The sequence below is a fragment of the Hippoglossus stenolepis genome, chromosome 17 (genome assembly GCF_022539355.2).
Source record: "Hippoglossus stenolepis isolate QCI-W04-F060 chromosome 17, HSTE1.2, whole genome shotgun sequence".
NCBI lineage: Eukaryota > Metazoa > Chordata > Actinopteri > Pleuronectiformes > Pleuronectidae > Hippoglossus > Hippoglossus stenolepis.
The window spans coordinates 11928549-11950996 of record NC_061499.1 but is presented as its reverse complement, the minus strand read 5'-3'; the positions used below and the strand labels follow the sequence as shown (position 1 = coordinate 11950996).

General features: G+C 40.8%; 3 protein-coding genes across 5 annotated transcripts; all 3 read left to right on the top strand.

Moving 5' to 3' along the window:
* Positions 1–2736: 2736 nt before the first annotated feature.
* On the top strand, positions 2737–11377 carry LOC118124788 (catenin beta-1). Of its 3 annotated transcripts, XM_035182927.1 has the most exons (17): positions 2737–2895; positions 3939–3988; positions 4607–4816; positions 4921–5171; positions 5280–5518; positions 6982–7183; positions 7330–7474; positions 7625–7728; positions 7941–8075; positions 8195–8398; positions 8532–8690; positions 8773–8892; positions 9032–9182; positions 9274–9395; positions 9894–9954; positions 10123–10318; positions 10429–11377. In XM_035182927.1, exons 2-16 carry the CDS (start codon positions 3976–3978, stop codon positions 10311–10313), a joined length of 2307 nt encoding a protein of 768 aa, XP_035038818.1. In that variant the 5' UTR covers positions 2737–2895; positions 3939–3975; the 3' UTR covers positions 10314–10318; positions 10429–11377. The 3 variants fall into 3 exon arrangements, with proteins under 3 accessions (XP_035038818.1, XP_035038817.1, XP_035038819.1); XM_035182926.1 differs by having other exon boundaries at positions 10123–11377; XM_035182928.2 differs by lacking the exon at positions 2737–2895 and adding an exon at positions 3030–3226 and having other exon boundaries at positions 10123–11377.
* Positions 11378–15145: 3768 nt separating this feature from the next.
* Positions 15146–16247, top strand: LOC118125136 (forkhead box protein H1). The gene is made up of 3 exons (XM_035183506.2): positions 15146–15386; positions 15480–15575; positions 15679–16247. The coding sequence occupies exons 1-3, from the start codon at positions 15252–15254 to the stop codon at positions 15946–15948; spliced, it is 501 nt and encodes a 166-aa protein (XP_035039397.2). The 5' UTR covers positions 15146–15251; the 3' UTR covers positions 15949–16247.
* Positions 16248–19398: 3151 nt separating this feature from the next.
* LOC118124952 (forkhead box protein Q1) lies at positions 19399–22013 on the top strand. The gene is made up of 4 exons (XM_035183187.1): positions 19399–19530; positions 20167–20400; positions 20495–20590; positions 20695–22013. The coding sequence occupies exons 2-4, from the start codon at positions 20266–20268 to the stop codon at positions 21286–21288; spliced, it is 825 nt and encodes a 274-aa protein (XP_035039078.1). The 5' UTR covers positions 19399–19530; positions 20167–20265; the 3' UTR covers positions 21289–22013.
* The last annotated feature ends 435 nt before the right edge of the window (positions 22014–22448 follow it).

Here is a 22448-nt window from a genome sequence, read left to right as displayed (position 1 = left end):
ATCCACCTGCTGAAGTGCCGTATGCAAAACACTGAATTAACACCAGGACATTTTGAAGTTATTTGCGTTTGGAGCGTCTGATATGCAAAATGTATCCAAAGAGCAGACTGCAGATGATGGATAAAAGGAGTTGAAATACAGCAAGCAGGTGGTGTTGAGGTGAAAATGAGTTGTGAACACTGTCTTCTTCCTCAGGCAGAACAAAATGCTAATGCAGGGTACCACACTGAAGTAGCAAAGTAAAAACTAGAATGGCACTCAGTGGAGCGCATACCTCAGGCCCAACATTCCCCTTAGATTCATGCAAGCTGCACCAAAGTTATAACACTCATAGATATAAGTCTCCTAAACATCCCCGATTTGTTTCCCCTCAAGATCCATGAATTATTCTCTGGGAAATCAGTGAAAATGTAAAAAAAAAAAAAAAAAATAGTATGTTAAAGATCATCAAAAAATGACCCATGTCCCATCGTTCACCAAAGCCGTCTTCAGACATGAACTCAGAAAATGTCCAAACAATTAGGTCCAGACACTATCCAGAGTTTTTCTTTCACATATCAAGAACACAACAGGAGATTGTTCCAGTCAGGCGGGTTCAACGCAACAAGAAAAACTCCAAAGATCGTCCAGAGCAGCTGACTTGGACTCTCACATTTGCAGCCATCTGGAAAATCTCTGGAAAATGTCTAGAGTTCAGTGCATGTCTGAAATCAGCTCAGTTTTCAATGAACATCCATTCTGTAGTTTCTGCATAATTCTGCTGACAAGCGAGCAAAACCATAGGGGATAAAACTACCTTCTTGGAAAACACTTAAAATAGTGTTTTTAATAGTTTTTTGTTTGGGAAGATTCTCAGTTGTCCAGTTCATGGTTATTCAAGATGGGCTGGATTAGGGTAACTGACCTGAAGATGTGTCACCGCTCATCTTTTTTGGAGACTCTTTGTGGTTTTGATTCAATTCAATTAACATTTCTTTCAAATGTTTTTTATGTTTTTCATCCATTGTTGGTGAGGGCATACTCACCAGCACCAAACATAACTTGCATTGATGAGCCTCACCATGAAAGTATTTACCTCAGGGCGATTGCATTGTAAGTTGTTACCTTTTTTTGTTCATCCTCTGTGGACTCTGGCTGCTGAATTGGCTATTTCTCATCTCAAACTGCCCTGAGCAAGAGAAGCATCAATATATCACATCTTCAAGTATGATAAATGTGAGTTAGAGGACCATCTCTTAGAATCAATAACTGTAACTATATGTATGTATATATAAGTGTGATTTGCAGACATACAGTAGTTGTTCTGCATATTGTCTTTTATTATATTGTCTTGTTCTGCAAATTGTCTTTTCTTTTTTCCATGCTGTTTCTATCACCACTCATGTAAATGAAATACATGTGCTCCTCTCGTCACCACAGAGGGAAACAGTGGATTACCGTCAAATGATTTAATTCGAAGCCTTTGATGTTAGTCCCAATTACTGGCTAAAAGCAGTTCTGAAATAAATGAAATCACCTTTGATGTCGGATTTTTTGTATACCTGTGCAAATATCTTTTACTGGCCTTCTGCATGTGTTTGTCACACTTTCATATGAAATATAAAATGTTTCATCTGGTACAATAAATGATCATAAGTCTCCTTGCACAGTAACAATATGCTCTCTAATCACACTATGGACTTTGACCTTTTCCGGCCTATTGCATGTGTGAGGCGCATGAACACTATACTGTGCGTGAGAACTATTTTCTGTTTGATTGTTTCCATATCAGAGCTTATCAATACATTTTCTTTCAGTAAAACCATATTAACAAGTCAAATTAATCCTTTCTATCTGTTATTTGTGACGTGTGTGTGTAATGCAGCTGAAGAACAGTGGATGCTCAAGTACACACGTGCAGTACAAGTGAATGTTACACATCAGACTGGTTATTCTGGCATCTGCACTGCAATTAGATAACAACTTGCCTATCAATAGATGCACACAGCAAAAATACATCATGAGTATATCTGAGTTTACTGCAGCTTTCTATTAGTTATTGGACTTTAGTTACTCACAGTTGTATTGATCGGTTCATGTGACGATAAAAACTATCAAATGCCATTTATACAAGAATCATGTTATTGTGGCCATGGCATGTTTTTCAACGTTTTTAAGATGGACAATTTATATGTTAGGGGATCAAATTATGGGTTGTATATATAACATGATAAAATCATATTTCCTACTACATGGTATAGTCTGAAGTCTATATATTTGTGTTCTTCCTGCAGCTGATCACTTGGAAATTAATTCAAATGTAAACTCTGTGGCAGCTTTTGAAAATAGATGAGATTAGAGATGGTTGAGAAGCAACACTCACGTTTGCCTGATGATGATTTAATTAACTACGATAAATAAAAGAATATAGTTCTGTTTGTGGTCCCGTGCAAACTGCATGTTAATGAAACCCCTTCGTTTCTCAGCAGCTCATGAATCACATTCCTCTCTAATGAATGCACCTCGCCCCCCCTCACCACCACCACCACCACCATCAGAGCAGCGAGTGTCCCGCATCTTTTCGTGAAAAATCACAAACAACTGAAGCGATCGGCTGCTGTTCAGATAAAAACGTGTAAACGTGCAGATGCAGCAGCAGAAATAATAGTTCCGAGGCTACAACTTTGTTTAAAATGGCGCCCTATTTTTTCCTAGTGCGGCAGAATACTGTGTTTTCTCCCCCACGCCATCTTGATGTTCGATCGCGCAGGCGGAAGCAACATCTTCGGCGGCGCAGCGGCGGGTGTGGTTCGGACTCTCACGGGTGGTTCACCTAGCAGCTCGGAGCTCGTTTTCAGCCGAGAGAAAAAGAGACAATCTCCCCGACACGAACCACGGAGGAGCCGCTCGACTCTGGTAAGGACACCGCGGTCCCTGCGGCCACGGTGCAACACGCGAGCATCGTGGTAATGTGTGGTTTTATCACAGAAAAGCCTCTTTGCCGAGGGAGGGGGGGGCTCCGGTGGGGGGTTTTTTCTGATCTGGCTGGTAGCACAGCAGGTTTTTCTACGGTGGCGCTTGGATCTACTTTTCATACGTTCTTGGGTAGCCTGGCTAATCAGCCCAGAATTAAACATTTGTGAGGTTTGCTTTTGAAAGTCGCGAATCCAACGATGCGCTGACTTCTGACTGCCACCTCCGCTAATACCGACTGTACCACAGGGCGAGTGTTGGGGATTTCAATCCGGTGGGTGAAGCTCTGAACAGTGTTTGTTTATGTTAGCTAGCGAGCTAACTAGCGGAGAGAGGAGGGGGGGTTAGCTACGCACGTTATGCTAGCTGAGCGAGCTTTTCTCAAGGTAAAGCTAGCCAACCTGTTAGCTAAGATGGCTAACCCGTGCTAGCGCTTTTCGGTGTTAAATCATATGTCATAAAAAAAAAATACTTGGTGGATGTAACCTTTGTGGCCAGGGAGTTGGTTCGGGTTTTCACAGGCGGCTCGTAGTCCGAGGCACCCGGGAGAGGAGGAGTCATGGAAGTGATTGCGGGGCGGAGGGGAAGAGTTTCTCTCGTTGGAAACCCAAGCTGCGGGGTCGGAACTTGGCCGTGGCATGGGGGGGAGGGGGAGAAATATGCCTTTGATGTTCTTTGCTGCTGAATGGTGAATTGTGTTCGTGCGGGGCCTGGAAATACCCACCGCTCTGCTCTGCTCGCTCTCTCTCTCTCTCTCGGGCTGGAGGTGGAGGCTTCGGTATTTCCCCCCTCACGGCTACGTTCGCTGGAGCAGAGGGAGCTGGCTCAGGTAGCGGCGGCAGCAGCAGAACGTCTTATTACCGGGGACCACGTAGGAAGAGAGGAAAAAAACACCGCACCAACGAAAACCGCCACTTTGGCAAGAAGAAGTCAAGTCTGAGTTCTTCTCACTTCTCCTGTGGACTTGTTTTTCTTTTTTTTTACAGACATATCTGCTGTGCGGGCTGAGGGCAGGCAAGAACAATGGCTACCCAGTGTGAGTATGAAAAACTTCGCGATCTTCTACTTTCCTGTGGATTAGTTTGGTGTCAACTCAAATATTAGCCTTCATCGTTTTGTTTTTTTACGACCGTGCGTGAGCAAATAAAATGCCGTGAGCCTCGAGGCCCTGTGGAAAATAAAAGGAAAATGGGAGCCAGGTGAGCACATGTCACAGTATCCCCCCCAAGTGATTGTAATCCGATATCTTTTATGTGTAAGTTTTATCCTTACATAAAATAAACGTGTTTGAAGGATAGTGAGTTGAATTAATGTTTACCTATTTTTTTTTTTTAAGTTATAGAAGAATGCAAAGTTTTCGTTTGCTCTTTTGTTCTGTTCAAACTGTTCTGAGGGGACTTCATTCTCACTCTGATTTCATGTCCCTCTCCATTTCCCTGCTGCCTAACAACCACCTTTTTAATTAATCAATAAATTAGATCCATTCCTACATCTCCTTTCATCAATAACTTTTTTAATTTCCGAATATTTTAGGAGATTGTTAAATCCTGTAAGATTAGGGGTAAAAAAAACAACATCTGGCTAAAAGTCAGAAATGAAATCATACAATACTCTTTATCTATTATTCCTCATGTTTCACCCTTTTATTTTGTAGCTGATTTGATGGAGTTGGACATGGCAATGGGGGACAGTAAGATTGCTGTGAGCCAGTGGCAGCAGCAGTCCTACCTGGATTCAGGAATCCAGTCTGGCGTTACCACCAGTGCACCATCTCTCAGTGGCAAGGGGAACCCTGATGCCGAGGAGGACGATCCAAGTCTCTATGATTGGGAATTCAACCCACCCTTCACTCCTGAGGCCCCAGGTACCTGTGATACTTGCAGCATCATAGATACTGTGGCATAAGCACAGAAGACAGAATCTGTGGTAAATTTCGGTAATAATGTCATAATGTTGTCTTCTTTTCAGACATTGAGGGTTATGCCATGACTCGGGCCCAGCGTGTACGTGCTGCCATGTTCCCTGAGACCTTGGAGGAGGGCATTCAGATCCCACCCACCCAGCTGGATGCAGCCCACCCAACAGCAGTGCAGCGCCTCGCAGAGCCCTCTCAGATGCTGAAACATGCTGTCGTCAACCTCATTAACTATCAAGATGATGCTGAGCTGGCCACTCGTGCCATCCCAGAGCTTACTAAACTGCTCAACGATGAGGACCAGGTACGCGTAGAAATTTGTGAATTGTCTCATTAACACAAACAATCCAAAATGTCCAAGTGATGCCGGCCGAGTAACTCATGGACCCCTAACAAATATTTTCTGTCTTAGGTTGTTGTGAATAAAGCAGCTGTAATGGTGCACCAGTTGTCAAAGAAGGAGGCATCGCGGCATGCCCTGATGCGCTCACCACAAATGGTATCGGCTGTTGTCCGTGCCATGCAGAACACTGGTGATGTGGAGACAGCTCGCTGCTCTGCTGGCACCCTGCACAACCTGTCTCACCATCGTGAGGGGCTCCTTGCAATCTTCAAGTCTGGAGGCATCCCTGCCCTAGTCAAGATGCTTGGGTAAGACACTGGAGAAATAGCGGGACTAATTCTCCTGAATATATTACAGGAACTAGTCAATGTGCTTTCAATTGAATGGATTAAAATAGTTGAAAACCTTGTCTGTAAGAAAGCGACACTAATACAATTTAACAGCCTTTAAATTCACTACATCCCACTAGCTATTAACTACTAAGATGTTTGTTTTAATCAATCATAAGTTGATTAATCAATGCTTTGATATAAGCTCCAGCATTATGCTCAAATAACCAACTCCTTCACCGACCAGCTTACTTCACAAAGAACAGCATACCTAGTTTAAAACTTTTATTCTTTGTAGTCACCTTTGAAAACCAAGACACGCACAGCCAAAACAGTTATCCTTTTAGCAAGTCGTGACTTGTTGGATGTCGCATGTGTGTTTGAATTTCCACCTGGAATCACATTACTACACTTCAAAGAGCGTATGAGCTGCTACCTGATCCCTACATGAGTTTGAATGCAATTTAGATTGCTCACCTGAGTAGTAATTTGACCCTTTAAGTGTAGTAATTGTTTACATCGTAATGTCACTCAAAAGATTTCATCACATTTATTGTTTCTTTGTTGTGCTTTGAGAGCGCCTATAAGTGTTTTTTTTCCTAAATGTCCGTTGTTCCTTGATTGTTAGTGCAGATGTGGCGTACAGGAAATGCAGTGGCTTAGTGCTCCAAAGTATCCGTATTGATTTAAAGATGTCTATACAGTGGTTTTATTGTCAGATGAGCAAGTCATTTCTTGAAGACACTGGCAATGTATTTGATTTGTTGTTTACAGGTTTCATCATTTGTCTCAAATTTAACTTGGCACTGTTGAAATCCTGATGTGAAAAAATAAAAGACAGGGTTCAGTTTTTTTTGCTATTAAAGTACATCATGCATTCTCATTTCAGCAGTAAAAGGCACTATAAGAAATTAGGAAACATTTTGACGTGCTATATTTGGATTTGAAAAAGGCTATTTCTTAAGAATGGCTATAAGCTGATGTGGAGGGGCTACTCACCAGATAGAAGTACCCCTGTTTCTCTGAGGACCAAATGTCTCAACTTCAAGCTGATTTTAATCCAACACTTTATGTGAAATCCAAGTTCAGCCAGAGTGTGACGGCCCTGCTGCACTCATGCATGTGTGTTTGGGTATTCGTTTCACATTCTTAGCTGATTGTGACCGAGCAAGCCTGTTATCTTCAACACTTCTTGATTGGGGGGGGGGAAGGTTTTGTCTCGTTAAAAACACTGCAGCCTTATCATCAAGCAAGTATATGGTGTCTAAAAGTGATTGATGACTGTCACTCGCTGAGCTGAGTCTTGACAGAAACTGATTGTATCTTGTGTTTATGCACAGTGTAGGAAAATCTTCTACTTTGTGTTTACTGGTCATGTTTTTATCAGAAATACTAGTTTATAAGGTGATTTAACATTCTCATTATTTTATTCGTTTTTCCAGCTCGCCAGTGGACAGCGTGTTGTTCTACGCCATTACCACGCTCCACAACCTGTTGTTGCATCAGGAAGGGGCCAAGATGGCGGTGCGTCTAGCTGGAGGACTGCAGAAGATGGTGGCCCTGTTGGCCAACACCAACGTCAAGTTCCTGGCAATCACTACTGACTGCCTGCAGATTCTGGCATATGGCAACCAGGAAAGCAAGGTATTGGAACACTTTTTTAAGATTTCATTTAAATTTTGTAATTCGCCAAGTTCATCAAGGTTTGTATGTCCCTAACGTGTCTGCTTTAAGTACTTGGCTGTTTGTAAAATATACAAACAAAAACATGTCTTGATTTATTTTTTTAGCTGATCATTCTAGCCAGCGGTGGCCCCCAAGCCCTGGTCAACATCATGAGAACATTCACATATGAGAAACTGCTGTGGACCACGAGCAGAGTGCTCAAGGTGCTCTCTGTTTGCTCAAGCAACAAGCCTGCCATCGTCGAGGCTGGTACGTACAGAAATAAAATGCAAATACTTAACAGTGACCTTACTCCTTACAGTAAACTGAGGATGTATTACAGATTTTGTACTTGTGGTTTGCGAATGTGATAAAATGGCTCTGATGTAATTGTTTGTGTCCCTTGGACTTCGTGTGTAGGTGGCATGCAGGCCTTGGGGCTTCACCTGACAGACCCCAGCCAGCGTCTGGTCCAGAACTGCCTCTGGACTTTGAGGAATCTTTCAGATGCTGCCACTAAACAGGTACATTATGAGTTAAATGTCTGTGATCACAAACGCTAACAACATATGATGCACAGGTTCAGTGTTTACAACTGCTCATTCATCAATGTGTTGATAGTGTAACAAAAATCCATTATTTTGTTTTAATAAATCAATATGAAAAATGACTGTGAATGCATGCAATCTTCCCTTTTCTTATTTCTGATCCTGCTGCCCCATCTTCTGCTCATCAGGAGGGAATGGAGGGTCTTCTGGGGACCCTGGTCCAGCTGCTGGGCAGTGATGACATCAATGTTGTGACATGTGCTGCTGGCATCCTCTCCAACCTGACCTGTAACAACTACAGTAACAAACTTATGGTCTGCCAGGTAAGTTTTACTGTTAATATCTGTTGTATGTAGATGATTGTGTGTTTTGATTAAACATTTTGGTCTAGTTATTTTATTTTTTTAAATAACTTATGATCCGATTGAACTCATCTCTTCAGGTTGGAGGAATTGAGGCTCTGGTGCGAACAGTGCTTCGGGCTGGCGACAGGGAGGACATCACAGAGCCAGCAGTCTGTGCCCTTCGCCACCTGACCTCCCGCCACCAGGATGCTGAGATGGCCCAGAACGCTGTGCGCCTTCATTACGGCTTGCCTGTGGTGGTCAAACTCCTGCACCCTCCATCCCATTGGCCACTAATCAAGGTCAGTTCCCATCTCCGTTTCTCTACACCTGCACTTTTCCCCCCAGACTAATTATAATGTTCAATCAACTTTGCATATGCTGACGTCATTGGATATATTTTCAACCAACATGTGTAATTTTTCTCCTATCTAGGCCACAGTTGGTCTGATCCGGAACCTTGCTCTGTGCCCAGCCAACCACAGTGCTCTGCGGGAGCAGGGAGCCATCCCCCGCCTGGTCCAACTGCTCGTCAGGGCTCACCAGGACACCCAGAGGCGCACCAGCATGGGAGGCAACCAGCAGCAGTTTGTGGTACGTAACCAGGCCAACAATCCCTCAGATTGTCTTTATTTGTACATTCAGAACTGACTTCCCTTTTCCTCACATATTACAGGAGGGTGTGCGTATGGAGGAAATCGTGGAAGGCTGCACGGGAGCTCTGCACATCCTTGCCCGGGACGTCCACAACAGAATTGTCATCAGAGGGCTCAACACCATTCCACTCTTTGTCCAGGTAAAACTAAACCCTCAAATGTTAAATCTTACGGACAACAAAAAACTTAAATCGACTACATATAAATGTCATTGCATTATTTTAACTATTTCCTTTCACACAATGTGTTTTGTCTAAATCACATTTCTGCCTCTTGCAGTTACTTTACTCTCCAGTGGAGAATATCCAGCGTGTGGCAGCAGGTGTTCTGTGTGAACTGGCACAGGACAAAGAAGCTGCTGAGGCAATTGAAGCTGAAGGAGCCACTGCACCGCTCACTGAGCTGCTGCATTCCCGCAATGAGGGCGTTGGTGAGTAAACGTGTACATGTACAGACCACACACATTTCAGATTGTCAGAGCGAGTTACTTTACTTGTGTTGTGGTGCATTCTCTCCTTCAGCAACCTACGCTGCAGCTGTCCTGTTCCGCATGTCTGAGGACAAGCCCCAGGACTACAAGAAACGTCTGTCGGTGGAGCTGACCAGCTCCTTGTTCAGAACTGAGCCTATGGCGTGGAATGAGGTACACAGAATCATTTATAATCAAACTTCTACAGCCAGGGACAACATATCTCTCATATCAGGTTCTGAGTATAGTGTTAGTCTGCGGTCGAGGGGAACAAAAGTACAGTGAAGTTCTCAAAACAAATTCCAGACTCGGATGTTCTTGGAGGCTTTTGCCGGCAGCACAACATATTGCAAAAATAATCACTAGAAGGATGATAACTGGTGCCTTGCATCTGCAATGCCATGGCCTCAGTATACACAATAAATTCTACATTCAATTTCACCTAAAATGTGATGTGTTTATCTAGATATCAAATAATATATATGGGGACATGTGATATTGTTCATCTATATAGTGTCTTCACACTGAAGAAGTAACCACAGTAGTAATTTCAAAATTGTATCGTAGCTACAGTATAGAATTGGTGAATAAAGCTGAGACAAAGACCTTCACCCCTACATATATGTTGACTTCTAACAGATTATACTCATCACTCTTTTGCCTTTTTTATAGACTGGAGACCTGGGACTGGATATGGGAGCTCAGGGGGACCCTCTGGCTTACAGGCAGGATGGTAAATAGCTTCTTTTTTTTTTATATATATCTGATGAATTCCCTACTGTCGCTCTCGCCTCTTGTAAATGTGATTTATCTCTCAAAGCATTTTTTACAAGCTGAAATAAAAACTGTCTGTGTGATGTGTATGTTTTGCAGCAGTTATTAAGGTTGTTGTTTGTTTCAGATGTAGCCTACAGGGCCTACCCATCAGCCTACGGCCAGGACACCCTGCTAGACCCCATGATGGAGGGCTCCGACTACCATGCTGACACTCTACCCGACCTGGGCCACCACACTGACCCGCTGCCGGACCTCGGCCACTCCCAGGACCTGATGGACAGCAACCAGCTGGCCTGGTTTGACACTGACCTGTAGGATTGGTGAGACAGACTTCCACAAAACTCTTATATAACTAGTTCACAGTGAAAACAAGTATCTATTTGACTGGCAGCACATTGACTTCATATTTCCGACCTGTGTTCTTTTGCAGTTGTATTCTGATAGAACCTGCATTGTGATTGGCCTCTATTGTCTGAAGCAGCATTATGATTGGCCTGTAGAGTTGTTGAAGGTAAAGAGAGGAATAAGTGGTCTTGGAAAGTGCCTGACACAAGAAAACAAAGAAGATGGTTGCCATGGGAATGTTAAAGCAAGTTGAAACAGGGGTAAGAAAGAAAGAAAGGGTTAAAGTATCAGAGATGTGGAATCGCACAATGGAGGTCTTGGAGCAGGTTACCTAATATGGATGAGTGCACATGAGGTGGATCTTAAGTTTGAAACACATGTTTTAGCCTTGCCTGTATTCTTATCAGTTTTTGTTTCTATTTTTCTTATTCTATTTTTTTATTTCTTTTTGTATTACTCATTCTCTGTTATGGTACTGACCCAGCTTGCCTTCACACTAGCCATCTTCATTTTCTCTTGCTAATCATTTGTAATTTTTTTTAACGTATATTACATGTAGTGTTAAGTTATAGTGATATTATACAATGTTCCTTTGGTTTATGGCCGAATGTGTAGAACACTAATAATCAGTTGAATTGTACTCTGACTTAAAGTGTAACATTGTGTAGTTTTTTTTATAATCTCAGAAATGGAGAATTATGCATTCTTAATATGTGCTTGTTTAAGCATAAAATATGTCAGTGTCACAAATGTTCTAAAGAGGGGTATGGGTGAAATTGAGGGAGGGTTGGGGATAAATCTAGAAGTGTTTTATATACAGTATCACTGGTAGGTTAACAACTATTTTGTATGCTATCTTTGGATGTCTGATAGAAAAGTCTTTAACGCTATCATTGGTGGTCTAATAAAACCCAGTTTTATGTGCTGTCAAGGGGTAGCTAGGTTGACGAAAAACAGTTGTAGTCCTGCTGTTCTTATTTTGGAGACGAGGTTATGACACGGCTGAACAATAAAATGGCATTTTATTTCATTTAGTCTCTGTCCTGTGTCTTCTGTTCATACGGTTGATGTCATACAAACATGTTTAAAGGATTATGAGAAAAAAAAATTAAACCTACCATACATGAGTTTTAAATGAGGCAGAAAATTGTATAATGGATTAAAAAAACTGAGCTAAGAATGAAACCTTGCCAATACAAATGCTGAGTATTTGTTAAAGGAAGCTCAAGTTGTAATATATGAATCTTTGCTTTCCTGTTAACAGGGTTCCTGCGGGGTCTTAAAGTGTAAAATTCAATAATTGGAATTTTAAATAATTACATACACTACTTTAATATATTTAGGTTGATTTTTTTTTTTTTTTTTACATTTTTTTTATTATTATCTCAATGGTAACTAAACAGGATTTTTAGGAAATTTGAGAAATGTTTTGGTGGCTTGCAAAGTTTGTAATGTCTGTGTTGTAGTTCATTGTAATAAAACTACAAACATCACCATGGATCTTTAAATTGGTTTGGATGGATACCTACTGCTTCTGTAGTTTCAGAGATAATGTCACGTTTTGAGGGTTATTCCCAACTAGGGCACTTCACTTATCTTAAATTATGGGTAAGTGTAAGTATGTCTGGGACATAGCTTGAAATAGATCTTCAATTTAATTCATTATAAACTTTAAAAGGTTTTAAAAAGACATAAGTACAACTTATTAATATACCTGCAGAACCTCTGTATTAAGTACAATTGGTGGAGAGCAGACATAAAGATTGAGGTTGACAATTAAATAACTAGTTTCCTCTTTTGCTTTGTTATGAGAAATGGTTACAGGTGTAGTAGTCCTGAGTCCTGTTACGATTTCATGCAGATAATAAATCCTATTTAAAATACAACACTTTGTCAAAGATTAAACCTGTGGTCTCCAAACTTTTTGATGTCTCACATCACACAGCAGCGTCATGGTCACATTCAGATAGCTTGAGTTAACAGCTCTGTCAGAACACTGATCTTACACAGTTTCATTTCAATAAACGATCTGATAGCTGACAAAAAACAACCAAGAGAAGAGAGGTCAAAACCTTTTCGTCTTTCCACTGCAATTAATCATCAGTTTATCTGGTGTTCCTGTAAAGGAAGCACTAGGTGAAATTAGCTTCCCCAGCAGCAGCTACAACATTAACATGCTGCTTACACACTGATGCTATGATAATGATTTAAAGATTTAGCACTCAGATGGACCAGACCTGTACTTTCACTTTAATTCTTAATGCTATTCTATTCATATTTCTGAGCCTTTGTGTATATGATGGGTTGTAATACTTGACAGTAGGGAGAACAGAGTATAACAATATCCACATACTTAAAAAGGAGTTGTTAAAGGTCCAGTGTGTAAGATTTAGGTGAAAGGGATCTATTGGCAGAAATATAAAATAATCTTGTATGTTTTCAGTAGTACGTTTCATCTAAATTGTACGAATTGTTTTCTTTACCCTAGAATGGGCCCTTTATATTTACATACTTTATATTTACATCTGGAGCGGGTCCTCTCTACGGAGGCCACCATGTTTTTTTACAGTAGCCCAGACTGGACAAACTAAACACCTACCACAGGTTCTCTTTCATGTTTGGAAGGGGAGGGTGAGGTGAGGGGTATTCAGCTGCAACATGCAACATCACCACTAGATGTCACTAAATTCTACACACTGAACCTCTAATGTTTAGACTCTCAGCCTCTTTGAAAATGATCTATTAACACTGATCTGAAGATAGCCCTTAAAGATTCAGTTGGACATTAAAGGGGACAGTGTGTATTCCATGTTAATGAGGACCTTTACATCATAAGAGAATGAGCTCTGAACCCTCGGGTGTGGTCGTGTACATGAGAACAGAACCAGTCAAGTGGCTCATCTGGATGTTCAATAGCTTTGTAATCTGTGTTTTTAGTCGTATCTACTATGCTGATATCTGCAGGATTAACTGATACACTGTGGATTTACTGCCTTCAAATCAGCTGGATTCAACGTTGCGTTGCAACACTGACACTGTTGTTTATACTGTGTGAGATCTTTTCTCAAATTTCAAGGACTAAACTGACCAAATTCTAACTTTTTACAAAGAAAGTGTTTCTTTCTCTCTTTGTCGTATCTTTAGCTGCATCGGTGAGCTATTTAAGATTAAAAGTCATGCTGCAGATTTTAAATGAACATAAAAAATGATCACCAACAGATATACAAAGCGATCATAATCAGATCTGTGGGGTTTGGTATTTTTGCCCAATGCTAGTTGTGTATTTAGAAGTGATTTTAAAAATCCTGACCATGAACTTGACTGTTTTGGTTCCTGTCCGTCTCGTTTTGATTCACAACATGTTGTTGTCCTGACAATCCACTGAATGCTACTTGCTCAGTGTTAATGCCAGACAAAGATGGCAACTGGCTGAAAACAGAGGAGCATTCAGGAGCAGCTGAGGAGCCACATGTTTTTTTCTCAAAAAGGTGGTGGAGAACAAAACAGAGCAAAAAGAAGATAATCCCAGATGGACATTCACCAGGAGATTTTTTGCCATTTTGAATATTAAAATGTTTTAAGTTAACATCTCACATCATGTAAAACAGCAAACAAATGTGCTTACAGAATGTGGTGACTTTGTCTTTTTTAAGACAAGAGAGAGGACACTTTGACAAAATGAAGAATATATCTAGTCAACCTTGTATTGAATGATGCACAACCACTATCATGTAGGCAGGTGAGCTACTTATTCAGTTGACTGAGGCAATAAATCACAGAAACAACAGACGGAACATTGATATATGGACAATTTTCAAGCAATTGCACATCAAATCTGACTCACAATTTGATTTCAACTTTTATCTTTAGAAACTAATTATTTTCTAAAGAAACCACATTTCAATTCACTAGATCAGGATTTTGATTTGGTCCAAAATTTCACACCCTCATGAATTGAATCTGCCTTTTCTGACCTGGCACAAAATGTCAAATAAAGTTAGATTCCACCTGGTGTTTACTAGCTGAGGGATGGTGAGGTGAGAATCACTGGAATGTGACTGAAGACTTCTCCAGTTTAAAAGCATTATGTTTGTTGTATCTGTCACATTCCAGGGTTTGTCACCTCATTCACAGCCTCTGCCTGTGTGAGAGTGATTTACTTGTTAGTGAAGCAGCACACTGGTTTAATCTACAACATATTCACTATTTATTCTTTACATCGCCCTCGGTAAAAATATTACAAAAACTTTGAATATTACTTGATCAATTTAAAATAGCCAACAAATAATAGGAGCTTTATCAGACCATGTAAGGAGCCAATATTTATATATTTAATTGTTGGTTAACCAAATCAATATTAAAGCTTTATATGCCACCGGTTGGAATATCAGAAAGTGTCACATTTTTGTATTATAAAATGTTTTTCAGTTCCTTTTATATTTTATTTTTGTCTGGGTTTTAATAAATATATAATAAATAACAAAAGTAAAAGCTAATTAGTTGTGCAATGCTTCAAAACAAATTTGGACTAAGTTCCTCCAGCTCCAAACTCATACAGGAAAATTAAATTAAATATTTAAATGATTTTATTTTCATTAATGAAAAGAAAAACATCAAAAACACAATAACTTTAATATTGTATTATTGTGAACAGAGATGAACTCTCAGAGCATCCAGACAGATATGCTGATGATGTTTTGGAAATGGTTTCCCTCATCACTGGCTCCACCTCCAGCACTAACAGCTCATCTGCACATGAAAGCTCCTCATTAACCTGTGGTGCACACCCTCTAATGTCCTATTGTCCAGACAGTACATATATCCAGGGCTGACCTCTGCAGGTCCACATCTGCACTCAGACACACTGTTCACAGCACAACTCTGAGCTCAGACTCTCCAACCAAGAAGATGCAGGAGAACAGGACCCAGAAGTTTGGAGCCGAGCTGCATCAGCAAGGTTTGTTCAGGAAGAGCACCACCTACCTGGCTAAGATCGCTGTCGTCCTCCAAGGTGCTGCAGGCAAGATGCTCACTTTCACTCAGGTAAGAAACCAACATCAGTCATTATGTGTAGATGTTGTAATGTGAAACACAAATCGTTGCTTCAAATCTAAACTTCAACCTGATGTTTTGCAGTTGATGGACAGGCTGGCCCCACTCATCTGTGAAGACAGGAAATCTGTTGAGAACAACATCAGAGTCTGTTTGTCAACACACTCATGTTTTGTCAAGGTACGTGTTTATTCCACAATTATAAGTATTTTAATAATGCTTTCAAATGAAAGAATAACCCGTGTCTGTGAAAAGTATTGACTCAGTTGTGTTGTGTTTTCAGATTCCTGTGGTCCCAGATTCATTCCACAGTAAGAGGAACTACTGGAAACTGGACCCCGGTCAGATCACAGCAAAGATGGTGCGTCGTCACTTTAAAGGAATCCTGCAGCTCTTCCCTGAGTTGGCCTGCAAAGTGGAAACAGAGGACATGAGCAGCAGAGCATCGAAGCACTGCTCAGATCTCCACTCTCCTGAAGCTGCAGCCTGCAAAGCTGTCAGATCACACGTGAGACAAAGTTCAGCAGTCCTTTCTCCATCGAGTCCCTCCTGAAGAGAGACGCTCCCCCGGCTCGGCCCTCCAGACCCTCTCCTCTCTCCAGTGTGCCGGTCAGAGCCGAGCAGCAGCTCAGACAAGTCAGGACAAAGAGGAGCCTCAGCTGGGACTCTGAGGAGCATCTCCTCCTCCAGGCTCCAGCTGGAAGTTCCCTCATCTGCTCAACAGGAGGCAGCACACACCACGAACTCGCTGCTAAGAGGATGCATGTGAACACAGAGTCTTCATTCCCCACATACACAAGAGCTGCTCCTTATTTCAGCAGCCCACACAGCAGTTACATCACTTACTCTCTACCAGCATTTACCCATGATACCCTCTGTTTCTGGCTGTGATGTGTTTCAGACCTTTCATGTCATCCTTCTGCAGCACTTTATGTTTTTCAATAAAATGATGAAAATAAATTCTGTGACTATCTTTAGTAAAAGTGCAAAATAAGATGGGGAACAATTCACACTTCTCTGGGTGATCATTCATTGTCTTCCATGTTACAAGATATATAACATGAGTCCTTATAAGCTCATATTAACTAAGCACAAAGAAAGCGCAACAAGAACTTTACACTTTTCATTAAAACTCATTAAGATCACACCAAGGTTGCACTTTGACAATTATAATTTACAACGAAAGAGACCTTCAGCGAATCAATGCTGATTTTACCACATTAAACCTGCAGCTGTAATTGACAGTGACTGTAGTGAATGAGGTGACAAACACTGGAATGTGGGTGATTAAACAAGAGCAATACCTTTAATTGATGTTTTCAACTTGAAAGCTTTTCAGAGCATTCCAGGGATTTTCACCTCATCTGCTCTTCACTCAGATTCAGAGGACAGAAAACTAAAAGCACTTTACTGACACTCCCACTCTCAATCTGTGATGTTTGGAACAAAAACGTGTAGATATGGTTCTTATACTGTTTAACACTGTCCAACAAAGACAATGACATTTGGTATAAGCAAAACAGTGGAAAGTAACCTGATGTGTCAAGACTTTGAAAACCCACATTATTCCAGTTTTAATTGAAATTTCAGCAGCTTGTGTCCCGTGAATAAACTTAAATGTTAAAAAAGTGGGGAACAATATAATATATTTTTTTAAAAAGACTAAGCTGTCCAGTGCAAAAACCAACGATCATGTAATTTCCTTTGAAAACAGGTCAAGGATCATGACTTGAAGTAAGCCAACTTTTTATTAGAAGGAAGTGCTGGAGAAAGCTCTCATGTCAGGTCTAACACACATCACAGCCAGAAACAGAGAGCATCATGGGTAAATGTGATGTAACTGCTGTGTGGGCCGCTGAAATAAGGAGCAGCTCTTGTATATATAACATTGAAAATCAACAATGATTGAAACGTGAAATATTGATACTGTGTACTGAGCTATTTAATCAAATTATACTTATTTTTTTATCTTAAATGGAAATTAAAAATCACTGTCACATCAGAATTTAATGCATTTGCTACTCAAGACACTTAAATACACTTTTGAGGTATTTTACAACTTCTATGTGTCGTCATGTATCTTCTAATTATTTAAAACAGAAAAATGTAAATCTTACATATACAGGATTAATGAGTCTAAATGGACACAAATTAGCATTCTCCACATCACAAAAATAAATGTTTTCAAATCCTTCAGCCTGAAAATATTCTATGAGTAGAAAAATGTGACATTTACTGACGTTCAAACCAGTGGCACATTAAGTTTTAACAGTAAATTATCCAACAGTTAAAGATTGTTGAACTTCATCACTTTCAAGTTGTGAGTATTTCCCAAAGGAGGTGATTGTTCCCAGCCCATCAACAAACTGCTCCTCTGAATTGGCTTCAAGTTGAGCTCGTCCTTCTTTCCCTTGCTTCGCACTTTCAGTCGCACATTCTTCATCAAATATCGGCTCCTTACCTGGTCTGATGTAGCTCCTGTTATCTTGAGACAATTTGAAATGTATCAAATGATATTTTGTAATATTTTCAGAGAGGTGATGGAAAGGGTAAATAGTGAATATGTGGTAGATTAAACCAGTGTGCTGCTGCCTCACAAACAAGTAAATCACTCTCCCACAGACAGAGGCTGTGAACGAGGTGACAAACACTGGAATGTGTCAGATGCAACAAACTTAAAGCTTTGAAACCGGAGAAGTCTTCAGCCACATTCCAGTGATTCTCACCTCATCTGAGCTTCACAAAATGTACACTTAGTGGACTAAACAGATACCAGGAGCATTTCACTAACACACATTAACAATATTTTTAATTACCCTGCTTTAGTTTGAGCCTTTTAAAGACAACATATATGCATTTTTTTGGACCAGTATCTCAGACCAAAACAAATGCAACAGCAAACAGGAGCAAAGTTGTTGTCTATACAGCCTATGGGTGTCAATGCCCAGTGAAATTGGCCCCTAAACACATAACCAGAAACCCAACTGGATAAAGTTACACCCTGTGTACCGGAGAACAGCCACAAACAAAAACAATCCATCCAGCTGTTGTGCAGACCGAGATGGACGCGTCACATCTCATCCACGGGTCAGTGCTCCTGTCAGCGTCCGAGCCGTCATGTGAGAGACACTTCTGTTGGCGAACGTTGGTTTTAAAACTTATTTTGGGCCTTTCACTCTGACAGCCCTGTGGGAAAAGGCAGCACGTTCGCCCAGGTGTCATGTTTATATCACTGAGCTGCAGAGGCCGCTCAGGATGCCATCACATCATCTTTTGCATAGAATATAGTTGTTGGCTTATATATTACAGATTAAAATCTTGTATATATAACATTTAACATCAACAATGATTGAAATGTAAAATATTCATACTGTGTACTGAGCTATTTAACCAAATAATTTGCTTATTAAAATGTCTTGCGTGAATCTGGAACTACTGAGTCTGCTGTACATTTTTTTTTAAACTTTTAGTTAAAGTCACAAATTGATATTCAGAAGTAATTGAAAACTTAATCACTACATCCTCATTATTACATAAATAACTGGCTGTCAAAGATGTTAGTAAATTGGAAATTCGCAATCCAGCTGAGAAATCATTTGTTTCTGGGATGGAAATACTATTCTGGGTACTTTTCTTTAAAAAAAATACAAAAAACAGAATGCAACTAACAGACTGAGATTTTGTCGGTACCAGTTTCTATTTGTAATGACATTTTCATTTTAACTAAAGGTCAGGCATCATGTGCTTGAATCCCCTCTGGTGAGTCTGGTTCTAATGTTAATTCTTAGGAGTTTATCTTTTTCTCCAAAGTGCTTCCTCATTGTGGCAACTGCAGGGTTCCTGTTGATAATGTAGAGATGTTATAATATATCACGTTTTAAAATATAAATAACATCCCAATGTAGTCCAGTACATTTCCTGAACAAAACCCAAAAGCCAGTTAAGTCTGTAATGACCTCTTCAAGGTTAGATGTCCTGTCTGTTTTATTTCTCTGAACTGACCCCGGAGCAGCTGAGCAACACACGTCAATCACAGACGAGTGAATTCAGCTGCTGCACTGTTTGGACCAAGTCCTGCGGAGTCAAATCCATTCATCTGAGTAAAGGTGTTCTTGCACGAAAGCATCCAGCACAGGTAAGTTGGGCTCATGCATCCGAATGAGGATCACTGATGCAAATCGTCTTCATCATTAATGTGGCCCAATTGACTTGAAAGCAGCGATCACTGACCTGCAAACTGTTGGAATGTGATTCGATTTCTCACTGGAATGTGAGCTGTGTCTTTAAACTGTGTATTGTGCCCGACTGTAAGAAGTGAAACACACAATGTTTGTACTGCCTCTCAACTGCGGGAGTAACTTTCAGATAATTGTTTTCCACAGGATCACAATGATAATTTATTTAAATCACAATATATTATTTTCTTTATTTGCCTTGTGTCTGTTGAGGGCTTAAAATCCAACCAAGCTAAATTATTTTAAAAACAATACTTTAATAGACTCACTTGTATGGTTCGTGCAGTTATTTAATTGTAAGTAATTATGTGCTCTATGTATATAATGTTAGTCCTCTGCTGCTTTATTTTAAGTTGAGATTATAAATTAGGGATGGTTAGGGGCAGATCAGACTCCAGCACGTTCAGATATGCTGATGATGTTTTGGAAATGGTTTCCCTAATCACTGGCTCCACCTCCAGCACTAACAGCTCATCTGCTCATGAAAAGCTCCTCATTAACCTCTGGTGCACACCCTCTAATGTCCTATTGTCCAGATAGCACTTATATCCAGGGCTGACCTCTGCAGGTCCACATCTGCACTCAGACACACTGTTCACAGCACAACTCTGAGCTCAGACTCTCCAACCAAGAAGATGCAGGAGAACAGGACCCAGAAGTTTGGAGCCGAGCTGCATCAGCGAGGTTTGTTCAGGAAGAGCACCACCTACCTGGCTAAGATCGCTGTCGTCCTCCAAGGTGCTGCAGGCAAGATGCTCACTTTCACTCAGGTAAGAAACCAACATCGGTCATTATGTGTAGATGTTGTAATGTGAAACACAAATCGTTGCTTCAAATCTAAACTTCAACCTGATTTTTTTGCAGTTGATGGACAGGCTGGCCCCACTCATCTGTGAAGACAGGAAATCTGTTGAGAACAACATCAGAGTCTGTTTGTCAACACACTCATGTTTTGTCAAGGTACGTGTTTTATTCCAGAATAACAAGTATTTTTATAATGCTATCAAATGAAAGAATAACCCGTGTCTGTGAAAAGTATTGACTCAGTTGTGTTGTGTTTTCAGATTCCTGTGGTCCCAGATTCATTCCACAGTAAGAGGAACTACTGGAAACTGGACCCCGGTCAGATCACAGCAAAGATGGTGCGTCGTCACTTTAAAGGAATCCTGCAGCTCTTCCCTGAGTTGGCCTGCAAAGTGGAAACAGAGGACATGAGCAGCAGAGCATCGAAGCACTGCTCAGATCTCCACTCTCCTGAAGCTGCTCAGATCACACGTGAGACAAAGTTCAGCAGTCCTTTCTCCATCGAGTCCCTCCTGAAGAGAGACGCTCCCTCGGCTCGGCCCTCCAGACCCTCTCCTCTCTCCAGTGTGCCGGTCAGAGCCGAGCAGCAGCTCAGACAAGTCAGGACAAAGAGGAGCCTCAGCTGGGACTCTGAGGAGCATCTCCTCCTCCAGGCTCCAGCTGGAAGTTCCCTCATCTGCTCAACAGGAGGCAGCACACACCACGAACTCGCTGCTAAGAGGATGCATGTGAACACAGAGTCTTCATTCCTCACGTACACAAGAGCTGCTCCTTTTTTCAGCAGCCCACACAGCAGTTACATTACTTACTCTCTACCAGCATTTACCCACGATGCTCTCTGTTTTCGTTTGTGACAGTGTGTTCCCTTCATTAAAATTGCACTTTTGTGTGTTTTTTTTAATGTTTTCTAGTGGAACACTTAAAGTGAAAATGTTCTATTTGATCAGACACACCCCCTTTTAAATCACACAAGGCTCATGAATGGTCTCATGTGTGTCTCATTGTACCTTTGTTAAGTATTTCCTGTTTCAGGAATTATCGTGATGTTTAAAAGAAGATGCTACTATCGCCTGAAGTATCTTGTTCAACAGACTGTAAAGTGATTTTTTTTTTTAAGGATATTTTATATATATATTTTTTGTTTGAGGGCAGAATAGTATGCAGTAGTCATCACACTGAAACAACGATTAAAGGTGGTTTTATTCTACTTCCTGGCACTTTGTCCAACTCTGTCATATATATATTTTCTTTATCATGGTATGTTTTACTTGTATACTACTTACTCTGAAGTGAACGTGACAGTAGCATGAAAATGCAGGTCAGGCTGTTTTTAAGGCTGCGACAGATCAATGAAGACACACATCAAGTTGTTAAATTTGAACTTTTGCACCTAGTTAGTCGTTCCCCCCCCGAGGCCCTGGTCAGTGGGGTGACATAATACAAAGTTGACTGACCACAGTGGCGAGGTTGAGCTGAGCAAATATGTAATCTATGAAATCTGTTTGCTTTTCTTTTTGCAGGTCATCTGAGGCACAGGTCTGGTCCTAAACTGTAACCTAATTAAATTCGTCTGAACATCGTTGGCTACATTTCTTGTGAACGTCTGCACACTGCACGGCTACTGATTGAAGAAAGTAGTATGTTATGTGACATTTCACAGTGCAGTACAATGCAGCCTCAAACTATAAAGGGTGGTGTCACTCTAATGTACCATTCATATATATTGGATTTAGTAAGAGGACAAAGGGTCAGGGACTATGGGGAAAAAAACAACCCATACATGAATGTTTACTGTGCACTGTTCTATAGTGTTCTGACACTTTGACACATGACCAACACATAGACGGCACAAAGTTCATTAAATGAGCAGTCAACCGTCACTGCTGTTGGGTCAAAACATGAGTACAGCACAGGGGCAGGACAGGACAAGTGGGAATTTATGGCCCAGCCCTTATTCACAGGCTTAGTAGAAAGAAAGACTGCAAATAATGTGCAAATAACAAGGATTACCCAA

What these genes read in the sequence shown, in the direction of transcription:
- LOC118124788 (XM_035182927.1), top strand. An exon ending in CAGATGCTGCCACTAAACAG is followed by an intron (nt 7,729 to 7,940) that starts GTACATTATGAG and finishes TCTGCTCATCAG; the next exon opens with GAGGGAATGGAGGGTCTTCT. An exon ending in GCAACCAGCAGCAGTTTGTG is followed by an intron (nt 8,691 to 8,772) that starts GTACGTAACCAG and finishes CACATATTACAG; the next exon opens with GAGGGTGTGCGTATGGAGGA.
- LOC118125136 (XM_035183506.2), top strand. Translation starts at nt 15,252, where the DNA reads ATGCAGGAGAACAGGACCCAGAAGTTTGGAGCCGAGCTGCATCAGCAA. An exon ending in AGATGCTCACTTTCACTCAG is followed by an intron (nt 15,387 to 15,479) that starts GTAAGAAACCAA and finishes GATGTTTTGCAG; the next exon opens with TTGATGGACAGGCTGGCCCC. An exon ending in CACACTCATGTTTTGTCAAG is followed by an intron (nt 15,576 to 15,678) that starts GTACGTGTTTAT and finishes TTGTGTTTTCAG; the next exon opens with ATTCCTGTGGTCCCAGATTC.
- LOC118124952 (XM_035183187.1), top strand. Translation starts at nt 20,266, where the DNA reads ATGCAGGAGAACAGGACCCAGAAGTTTGGAGCCGAGCTGCATCAGCGA. An exon ending in AGATGCTCACTTTCACTCAG is followed by an intron (nt 20,401 to 20,494) that starts GTAAGAAACCAA and finishes ATTTTTTTGCAG; the next exon opens with TTGATGGACAGGCTGGCCCC. An exon ending in CACACTCATGTTTTGTCAAG is followed by an intron (nt 20,591 to 20,694) that starts GTACGTGTTTTA and finishes TTGTGTTTTCAG; the next exon opens with ATTCCTGTGGTCCCAGATTC.